Source organism: Aptenodytes forsteri, unplaced genomic scaffold, assembly GCF_000699145.1.
Source record: "Aptenodytes forsteri isolate BGI_AS27 unplaced genomic scaffold, ASM69914v1 Scaffold69, whole genome shotgun sequence".
Taxonomy (NCBI): domain Eukaryota; kingdom Metazoa; phylum Chordata; class Aves; order Sphenisciformes; family Spheniscidae; genus Aptenodytes; species Aptenodytes forsteri.
Genome location: NW_008795885.1, coordinates 909,074 through 920,277, shown reverse-complemented (window position 1 = coordinate 920,277; position 11,204 = coordinate 909,074). Strand labels below are relative to the sequence as shown.

General features: G+C 41.2%; 1 protein-coding gene across 1 annotated transcript in view; it reads left to right on the top strand.

Moving 5' to 3' along the window:
* Positions 1–9,952, top strand: part of ZNF608 (zinc finger protein 608) — an 81,897-nt gene extending 71,945 nt beyond the window's left edge. The window contains exons 3-8 of the mRNA XM_009284162.2: positions 1,658–1,745; positions 2,207–4,658; positions 6,416–6,833; positions 7,383–7,555; positions 8,454–8,607; positions 9,867–9,952. Of these exons, the coding sequence (XP_009282437.1) occupies positions 1,658–1,745; positions 2,207–4,658; positions 6,416–6,833; positions 7,383–7,555; positions 8,454–8,607; positions 9,867–9,952 (3,371 nt within the window). The remainder of the gene's footprint in view (positions 1–1,657; positions 1,746–2,206; positions 4,659–6,415; positions 6,834–7,382; positions 7,556–8,453; positions 8,608–9,866) is intronic.
* Positions 9,953–11,204: the final 1,252 nt, after the last annotated feature.

Below are 11,204 nucleotides of genomic sequence, written 5' to 3'. Positions count from 1 at the left end.
GGCGGGGGCGAGGGTAAACTGTGTGTGGTTTTTTTTTCCAGGCCGCCGAGTTTGCGTAGGTCGTAAAAATACGGCATAGCGATTTAACCGTAATCCTTCTAGGTATTCGAAGCCTGGCTCTGACCCTGGCTGGAAGAGCTGTTTATCTTTCATCCTTCAGACCAGTTCGCCCCAGCGTACGAAATTCTAGTCGCCTTATCATAGCGGCAACTTAAAACCATATGGGGAATAATTTTCAAATCTGCTACAGAGAATTTTCAAGGAAATCCCTTCTTCCCTGGTACTTCCGCTAACGACACTTCAAATACTTCCCCGCTGTTAAAAGGCCCCTGAGGAAGTCAGCGGCTGGTTGCATGTTTACTTTACCTTGGTGCAGCAGAGAGGGATCGTTTTAGTGCAGAATTAGAAATCGCACCGGTAAGACAAAGCAGAAGGACTGGCTGGAAACACTCTGGCACAATGCCATTATTATATCCGTTACCGGAGCGCTACAGCCAGAACAAGGGAAGTGTAGGGGAAAAACAAGTCACGAGGCTGGCAGCTGCAAGTCGGTGTCTTCACGCCTCTCATAAATTGGAAACATTTTGCATCATGTCGTTCTTTGCTAGGTAAAATATGTTTTGTATTTCAGTGTACGTTCTAATGAGAAGAGATGGCTGGTTCAATAATACTACCTTGTGTTTATCTGCAGACATTAATGAATTGAAGGGGTCATTATGTGGGCTAGTCCATAAACATGATGATAAATTATGTGAAGAAGTGTTTGAGGGCAACCTGAAAACACTTGAATGACATCCCCCACATTTATTTTATTGTTACTTAGGATATCCTTGCCATGCACATGTTTGACAGGGATAATTCCAATAAACCAAAATTAGAAGTCTGCTTTAGGTGGGCAGATGGCTTTACATTTAATAAAAGTCATAAGTGGAAAAGCAATTAAATTATGGTACATTTTTTAAAGGATCGCTCTGTCTATCTATCTATATTGTCATTCCTCTTAGCTTTACTGTATGGTTGCAATTTCATGTTTAGTCCCTCGCTTTCCACAGAAGAAAAAGCAAGGCAAATAATACATGTTTCCATCTATATCTGCTGAACAAAACTTGTAACGCATACATGTGTGTATGTGTGTTTGTGTGTTTGGATATAGGCAATTTAAAATAAACAAGCATCATTATCATATTGTTCAAAGGAAAGCGGATTCTTCTCAGTCACCTACCGATTTAAACACTGTAACTGGTGCTTAGTTTATGCTGGCTGGCTGCCAAGTGAAAGCAATTATGTGCAATAATAGCAAAATTAAGAGGTGAGTGTTGCTGTTTTACAGCAGGACATGGCAAAACCCATTTCCTTCTGTCAGCTGTATCTTGATTACACACGCAGTCACACAGGCACACACTCTCTCTTACACACATACACATGCACACACACAGTCTTGTTCTTTGTCGTTTGCTGTCTTTCCTGTGGGTTTTAACTTGAAGTCACTGAAACCAGAAAAGAGGAAGCGTATAGACCGCAGCATTTGAAAGCAAATGAGAATAAAGCTCCTACTTTGTGGGGAAGGAGAGAAAAAAATGAAAAAAGAGCAAAACAAAAAACCTACCCCAATTATTGTTCTGACTGTGATAATACTTGATTTTTCTCCCACTGGCAGGTGTCCTAGTGGTAAATGTTACGTGGAGGAACAAGACTTATGTGGGAACGCTGCTGGACTGCACAAAGCATGACTGGGCCCCTCCTAGGTAGGCAATCATTCTGAGTCTGTTTTTTCTCTGCTGTATTTTCACCCCCAATCTCTGTCAAGATTAATAAAAACCAACTGGTTATAATTGAAAACATGCACCAGTGAAACGAGTAATTCTCTGTTCCACGCTGAAATGTAGGGTGGGAGTTTTTATTTCTTTTGTTTTGTGTTTTTGAGAGGGAAGGGGAAATACATGGGATTTAGTTAGAGGGCAATTAATTTAAAAATGCATTTCTGTAAGTTTGGGAATTTTTTCTCTCCATTGTGCTAATTAGGTGGTCTTGTTCTTACCATTTTTGTCCTTTTTTAATGACTTTCCCTTTGAGACTGTAACATTCTCATTTGGAAGAAAGGTATCTTTCCTTTAACATGTATGAAGGTTCTGTTATGGGAAGTGGTGTTTTGGTATTTATTCAGTTCACAGCTCCTGCTGATGAAATCTGTTCTTGTTTTGTGAAGGTTTTGTGAATCGCCAACAAGTGACCTGGAAATGCGTGGAGGACGGGGCAGGGGAAAGCGGGCAAGGTCCGCTGCAGCTGCAGCTGTACCTGGGAATGATGCGAGTTTTGCAGAGTCCAGAGGACTTCAGAATAAGAATCGAGGTGGTGCCAATGGGAAGGGGAGGAGGGGCAGCCTTAACTCAAGCGGGCGCAGGACACCCCCAAACTGTGGCATAGATGAAGTCAAAGCCAGCCCCTCATCCACAAACAAGAGGAAAACTAAGCCTCCAATGGAGCTAGATTTGAACTCCAGTTCGGAGGACAATAAATCTGGAAAACGTGTTCGTACTAACTCTAGAAGCACTCCCACCACCCCACAGGGGAAACCTGAGACTACTTTTTTGGACCAAGGCTGCTCTTCTCCAGTGCTGATTGACTGTCCTCACCCCAACTGCAACAAAAAGTACAAGCACATTAATGGACTACGATACCATCAGGCTCATGCACATTTAGACCCAGAAAACAAACTGGAGTTTGAGCCTGACAGTGAAGACAAAATTTCAGACTGTGAGGAAGCATTGAGTAACGTGGCACTTGAATGCAATGAGCCAAGCACAAATTTGCCAGGCTTTGATCCACTAAAAGCACCAACATCTCCTTCCTCCATCACTACCCCAGGGACCCCCAAGGGAAAAAGGGAACTGACCAGCAACGGCCCCGGTTCAGTTATCAGTTCCAAAACTGGCAAGAATTCTGGCAAAAAGAAGGGTCTGAACAGTGAATTGAACAGCCTTCCGGTAATTTCTAATATGGCAGCCACACTGGATAATTGCTCGGTAGCAGATGGCAGTTTGCAAACCGAAATGCCGAAATTGGAGGCTGAAGGGTTAATCGACAAGAAGAGTTTGGGTGATAAAGGCAAGAAAGCAAACAATTGCAAAGTGGATAAAAACCTTTCCAAACTGAAAACAGCCAGGCCCATTGCCCCAGCGCCAGCACCGACTCCTCCCCAATTAATAGCTATACCTACTACGGCCTTTACAACCACCACTACAGGGACAATACCGGGACTGCCCTCTCTAACAACTACTATTGTTCAGGCTACACCAAAGAGCCCTCCGCTAAAACCTATTCAACCAAAGCCCACAATTATGGGAGAGCCAAGCACTGTAAACCCAGCTCTCACATCACTCAAAGACAAAAAGAAAAAGGAGAAGCGAAAGCTGAAGGACAAAGAAAGCAAAGAGACGGGAAGCCCCAAGGTGGATTCTAAGCTGGGAAAGCTGGAGGATTCAAAAGGGTCTGGGAAAGACTTATCTGGACATTTTTTAAAGGACCATCTCAACAAGAATGAAGTGCTAGCTAATGGACTGTCAGAGTCTCAAGAGAGCAGGATGGCAAGTATTAAGGCTGAAGCTGATAAGGTTTACACGTTCACAGACAATGCGCCCAGCCCTTCCATAGGGAGTGCCTCCAGGATGGAATGCAGCACTTTGGTGAATGGACAATCTGCCATGGCGCCACTGCACGTGTTGACACAAAACGGTGCAGATAGCGCGGCCGCTAAAACCAACAGCCCTGCTTACTCGGATATTTCTGATGCGGCTGATGATGGTGGCTCTGACAGCAGGTCAGAGGGCATGAGGTCTAAGGCCAGCTCTCCATCGGATATTATTTCTAATAAGGACGGTGTTGTAAAAGGACATTCTTCAACCACAGCACAATCGGCTCAAGCGAAAGAGTCCCATTCTCCCTATTACCATGGCTACGATCCCTACTATTCCCCAAGTTACATGCACTCTGGACAGGTCGGTGCCCCAGCACCTGGGAGCAGCAGTACCCCACAGGGACTGAAGATCAAAAAAGAGGCTGAGGAAGAAGCTGAAAAGAAAGAGAAGGCAGAACCGTCAGATGCCAAGAAAAGCGAAAGCACTTCCTCTAATTTGCAGCCACAGCATCAGTCAGTAATAACGCAAAGACACCCTGCACTTGCTCAGTCACTTTATTATGGACAGTATGCCTATGGGCTCTATATGGACCAGAAGTCCTTAATGGCCTCTAACCCTGCTTACAGGCAGCAGTATGAGAAATACTATGAGGACCAGAGACTAGCAGAACAGAAAATGGCACAAACTGGGAGGGACTGTGAAAGGAAGAATGACCCCCCCTTGAAGGAGATTGGGAAGGATGACAACAAGCAGAAGAATATTCCATCTGCCACTATTTCAAAGGCCCCTTCAACTCCAGAGTCCAGCAAAAATAACACTAAAATAGGGTCATCAGTCCCTAACAAAGGTGAGGAGACAAACAAATCACAGATCCTTTCCAGTCACCAGCAGCAGCTTCAGTCTGACAGTTTCAAAGCCAAACAAATGGAAAACCACCAGCTCATAAAGGAGGCTGTGGAGATGAAATCTGTTATGGACTCCATGAAGCAAACGGGAGTAGATCCAACCACAAGATTTAAACAGGTGAGATCACAGGAAATGGAACAAGAGTGTCTTGATTTATCCTTAAGTCATGTGAGATTTTGTCCCCGATTCTGCTATGTTCTTCTAGCTTTGCAACCAAACAAGCTCTGCCATCCTTTTGTCATGCTGGATAGTACTGTAGTCTGTGAACAGACCAACAGACCTTTCAGTTGAGCTGTTTGAAAAGGAAAAAAAAAAAAAAGATCTAGCAGGGTGGTGACAGAACCCAAGCTTAAGACCTGAATAGGCTATTGTAAATTACATGCATGAATAAAATAGAATTAGATTTCTCTCTTAGGTGTAAATTCTAAGCAATTTGCTTAGTTCAGAAATGAGAAATTTCAGGCAAAATAAGCAGCTTTCACTGTGAGAGGACTTAAAGTAGATTTGAAACATGGTTTGAAGTGTTTCTTTTTTTTGTTAAATGACAGTTGGCATTTACTAAAGATGGGTGAGCTGGTTCTTTGAAGAGTTGGCTTGAAGCTCAGCTCTTTATCTTAACCCAAGGTGACCTTTTTGAAGCAGTTAAGTTCCCCTTCTCTCCTCAACCAACCTCAAGCCCCTACAGACCCACACAATGGATGAAATCCTCTCTCCGTTGAAGTCAGTACAGTTTTGCCATTGATTTCAGTGGAACCAGAATTTCATCCAGTGGCTTCATGCTGACCTTCCTAGATGTCACATTGCCTTCATTCAAGGCAATGCGACTGTCTCTGTGCTCTGAACTGGAGCCTCAATGCTTGATGCTTTCATGTTCCGGTGTACGGTACATCCCAGACTGCACCCTTACGGGCTGTCTTTCAAGGGACGAGGGGGTCAGGTGAGCGGGAGTTAGGGAGCTCTAAAGGAAGTGGGATGGTACAGCCCCGAGTAGGAGATTTCTGCTGATTGAAATGAGTTTTCGAACCAGACTGTCCAAGCGTCTAGTTGTATGCTTATTTTGTGTTGCATGTGCCATAAATGTGTATCAGTTGGAGACAATGTTTACAATTAGCTATTGCGTATCCTGTATTAGTAAGAATAGTCTTCCTGTTACTGCTCAGTACTGATTTGGTGTAATCTTGTAAAGAACTCACCTGCCTAATTCTATAACGTGTTTATAAACTGGTCCATGTAATGTATTATGCAAAAATGTATTTATGATATCCTATACATATTCTTTAAACCATGTGGTCCCGATCCTGTAAATACTTTACAAACTTGAAATAAGACTGTCAGCTGAAGAAGTCTGCCTTAATGTCTGACTTCCACTAATTCCTGAATGTTTGTAATATCAGAGGCAGCATTAGCATCTTTCCAGCTAGATCAGTTTTTCAGGTTCGTTGTTCCAGGTAATCTTAAGTGCTCTGGCATATCATTAGCCAGCTTTAATTTTGTGGTTCACAGATATTTTTTGTTCTCTAGTGGGAAAATATCTCTGTGGGCTTTAATTAAAATGTTTTATGAATAGCGTGGTCTCAGAACTTTGATACAATGCATATGTATTTCATGATTAAACTAGTTAAAGGCTTGAAGAAGGATATAAGATGAAGCAATTGAATTTAATTTTGATAATAGTCTCTTGCTCCTTCATGGGAATATTGGTTTGACTTTGAGCTCAAGGCACTCTGTAGCAAGCAAACCCCTCCTCTATGTAATAGGGATATGTTATTAAAACAGCTATTAAAAATACATTAACTGAAGTACGGGAAATATCAATAACAATCTTATTTCAGCATCTAAGTTCAGAACAAAATTTTTTTTCTCCTCCGTATTAGGATCCAGATTCACGAACATGGCATCATTATGTCTATCAGCCCAAATACCTTGATCAGCAAAAATCAGAAGAACTTGATCGTGAGAAAAAGTTAAAAGAAGACAGCCCTAGAAAAACACCTAACAAGGAAAGTTCCCTGCCTAACCTTCCTGTCTCATTAGCAAGCATTAAAGAGGAGCCTAAAGAGGTCAAGCGTTCTGATTCTCAATCAGTGGATGAGAGCAAGATAAAAAATGATGATCGAAAGACTCCTGTAAATTGGAAGGACTCTCGGGGTGCTAGAGTAGCAGTTTCCTCACCAATGAGTCAGCATCAGTCATATATCCAGTACTTGCATGCTTATCCTTATCCACAGATGTACGATCCCAACCATCCAGCCTATCGCGCAGTCTCTCCTGTCCTAATGCACAGCTATCCTGGTATGTATTCTGAAATTTGCCTTGCACGCTAGTTAAGACTTTTACCCTCAAAGTGCAGTAAAGCCTGCATTTTAATATTTTTGTTAGTAGCTAGGGTAAATTAGAAGCTTCATGGGTAACATTTGTTTTGCTTGTGCTTCCACTAGGGAAAGTTCTGTAGATGAAACTGATTTAATACAAGATGTTCCTTTTATGAACTGTCTCAGTTCCCAGCTACAGTTTTCTCAACCCTTGACAGTCTGCTATTGCTGTTAGACTGACAGATAGTTTATTGCCTATAAAAATATTCTAAGCACTTACTGTCAGAACCATTATAGTTACTATTCCTTTCACTTAAAGAGGACCCATAAATGTCTGAAATGGCTATCAGCTCAACCCTCTTTATAACCTCCATTCATCAGCGTAAATTAGGTGAAGAAATTGAAGAGCAAAGATGCCGTTTGATCCATTTTTGATGTTATCCTCTGTCCTGGCATCCCCTCCTCCCACCTTGATATAACCAAAATGTAAAAACAGTAACTTGATGTGGTATTTATTGTTTACCTGCAGGGGCCTATCTCTCTCCAGGATTTCATTATCCAGTTTATGGGAAGATGTCAGGGAGAGAAGAGGCGGAGAAAGTCAATACCAGCCCAAGCATCAATGCGAAATCAACCACTGAGTCCAAAGCACTGGATTTGCTCCAGCAGCATGCCAGCCAGTATCGCAGCAAGTCCCCTGTTGTAAGGCTTCATCTGTTGTTATTGAAGAGTGGTACATATGGGGATGGGTAGAGAACATAATTTTAAGAAGCACACAATCTGGCATCAAGCTCTGAATGAATGATTCTTCTTTTTAGTACTGCTTAAAATAAAAGCAATTTATAGTCAGCATGTTTCCATGGCATAAACTGGAAGTGACACATATAACAGTTCTGTGCTGAGAGTCTTCCTGTCTTAAATGAATGGACTCATATAGAAACATAGATTCAGAGATACCTCCTGGTGCACAGTTTATTGCAGTTAAACAGGAAGCTCCTGTTTGGAAACAGATAATGAAATGAGAAGTTGGGCTCTGGGATTTGGTAATATCCCGTCCCTGTATTTCCCAAGAAGCCACATCTTCCAAATAGCAGATTACCAGCTCCCGTTTCTGAAGATTTCCACATTGGAGCAAATACTGTTATTTTACTTTCAGATAAGTTGGTGCTAGTTTTAATTGTGAGCGAGTCACTGACTCTGATTCTATTTTTAAAAGGTCTTTCTTGCTATTCAGGCAGGCTTGATCCTCAGAGTGCATTAGAGAGGGCTGATGATTCATTTACATCAGCTTTCAGCAGCTCAGCGAGGTTGTTCAGGCATTGGCAAGTCAGCAAAGCTTAAAGGAGTTATCATTGTGGCTTCAAGCTGCAGTGTGTTGCCTCAAAATCTCTGTGCCTTGGAAAATCTTCCATTAGCCAGATACACCAGCTTTAGATTAGAATCAAGTGCAAATAATCCAGTAGAGATAGCTCTTCAGAAAAAATCAGCTTCATCATTTGAATTCAAAAGGTTGTTGCCAGGTAATGGCAAGTGTGGGTTTTTTGTGATATTGTCCCTTTTAAAATTCTCACATCAGTTTTCTTTCACTTTCTGTTACTAGCCTGTGGAAAAATCAGCAGCTGAGCGTGAACGGGAAGCAGAAAGGGAACGAGACCGTCATTCTCCTTTTAGCCAGCGGCATCTCCATACACACCATCACACACATGTTGGAATGGGTTACCCCCTTATACCTGGACAATATGACCCATTTCAAGGTGAGCAGAAGATTTCCAATGGTGAGATTAGCTTGCCTCATGGAGTTGTTACCTTGACACTGGAAATCATGCCTATGTGAAGCATTTTGAATAGAGATCCCCTTGTTAAATCCGAAGTGCTTTACATTTAGGAAGAAGGCTTGAAAATTCGCAGCATGGACTAACAACAAATGAATAGCTTCATGCCTGAGAAATACCAAGTTTAGTTTCCAAAACTGGATGTTAGAGCATTATTAAAGATGTACCAGTTAGGCTGTCATTCACGTGAATGTTTTGATTCCTACTACAAACTGACATTAACTGGATGAAAGGCAGTAAAAAACCCAAACCAAACAACCTCCTTTTTGTATAATTAGGGTTGTGTAAGCAATGGAAGAAGTGTAGCAAAGACAAAAGCTTTTTATACTGAACATATTTTATGTACAAGGCATTGCAGTCACAAGGGTTTGAGCTTGTTACAATTTGACCATCTGAAAGAGGACTCTTTGTATTTTGGCAAATGCAGTGCACAAAGTTGCAGTCAGGGAAAAAGCAGCACAGTGAGATACGATTCATTCTCCCTAGGTTTTATACCAGTCTTTGACTGTTTTTCTGTAACCCTGGACTCTAGCTGAATTAAAAGGAGATTTCCTCCCATGCAGCAAAGTACACGCTATCACAATTGGTGGCTAAATGACATTAATTCATTACGTTCACTGGGTGCCTCAGCAGTTATTTTTCCTGTGTAAAAGTCTTGACATTTCTTAGTTTGATTCAGTGATTCCATATGCCTTTTGGGATGCATTATGCTTGTTCAGTAGGAAAACTGTAAAAATGATAAGTTATTATGGAAGTATTGTATTCTGAGCAGCTGGCATGTCGTTTTTGTAATTCACTGTGACTTTTGATTCTTGTTGTTTCCTGGTACCTATTATTTCTACTGAGCTTCCTATTCAGGAACTCATACAAACCACTTAGCATCATGCAGTGCAGTACTTGGAAAGGAATACAATAAGTAGGAATGCTGTGTTTTCTTGTAAAATATCTATCAAGGACAATTCAGTTTACTATATGAAGGCATATTGGTCATACTGGGCAGACTGTCTTGACACTGTTGCCTGAATTATTTGCCATTTATGTAGCGTTAAAACCCCACCATTTTCTGATGGTGGGGTTTTTTGTCTGTTTGCCTTAGGCGTGCTTCCTAACATTTCTCTGAGCACAAAAATCCATTAAAACCAGAAGTATATCAACATTCCTTCGTTTCTTCTTTCCCTCAGGATTGACCTCTGCTGCCCTTGTTGCCACTCAGCAGGTGGCTGCGCAGGCATCTGCATCTGGTATGTTTCCTGCACAAAGAAGGTAAATAGCCAGTAAATCTTAAATTATATTTCTTAACATAGAGAGGAGAAAGCAAATCATAGATTTTGTAGTCTGATGGTCTGCAGTTCCTTGTATGACACAGTTTTTAAGGATGAAGAAAAACTTGGGACTTTGGGTTAATTGTAGTTTTATTCTCTTTATGGTGACGTTTTGTCCTTAGTTGTGTCCTTTAACTGTAACATAGATCATTAAGAAGGAACAAGTAGTCTGTCTTTTGAGATTTTCCATAGACTATGTTTTAAAGATTGGTTATTAAGATAAAACAAGTGATTAGGAAATAGAATTTAAGATCCAGATTCTTTATAAAAGGGGTTTAAAGTTCATGTTCAGTTAGATCCATGTACTACCAGGAAAACTTAAGATTTTATCTATTCTGCAAGTCTGCCTGGTTTGCTGATTTTGCTTTCAGAGAGGTTCGCTTGAGAGTCCGTTGAGGTGACATCATGCTGAAGTTACATACCCATTCCACACATTTGCCTCTTGGTTATTTACTAGGTCTTCAGTAGAATTTACTCTTCAACCATCATCCTGACTCTTCAAGAGGAAAGAGGCTCTTCTGTATTGTAATGATCCCATCTCAAGTCAAAAACCCAAAGCATCCTTAACATTAGGGTTTCTTTCATTGCTGCCATGTTAAGCCTCAGAGTTTAATGTATTAAATAGTACTGCAACGTTTCATGGTTATGGGTGTCTTTCTGAAAGCTGACTCTGAAAACAAGCGACCATGTAAGGCTCTTAGCTGGAATTATTTGAGTGAGAAAGGTTTGCAGCCCTGAAAGAGCTGATGGATGCTAAGGTGTCAGAACCCAGAAGATAAATCCCGGCACAGGTTACTTGTTAGTATGTTGCCCCTGACAGGGGAGGGACGACGACATGGCTTGCTGTCTTTCCTTCTTGGGATTGAGAGTACTGTGCAGATTTCATTTCATGGTGTATCCGAGGTGCAGAAAAAACCTAGGAGGAAAGGATACTGCATACTAAAACATTCTTCTTTCTCTTTTCAGAGAATGATGAGTTTGGAGATGTACATTGTCATGTGACTGGATCACATGAGGAAGCGCTTTATTACAGACATCAGTTCCATGGTGTTAATTTGAAATGCCTTAATGGCAGGCAAAAACCAGTCATTTCATTTTTGTAAATTGCAGATTTTATCACAGAGTAACAAATGTTGCTGTAATTAGACTTCTGTTTTTATATATATATATATGCGTATATATATATATATACATATA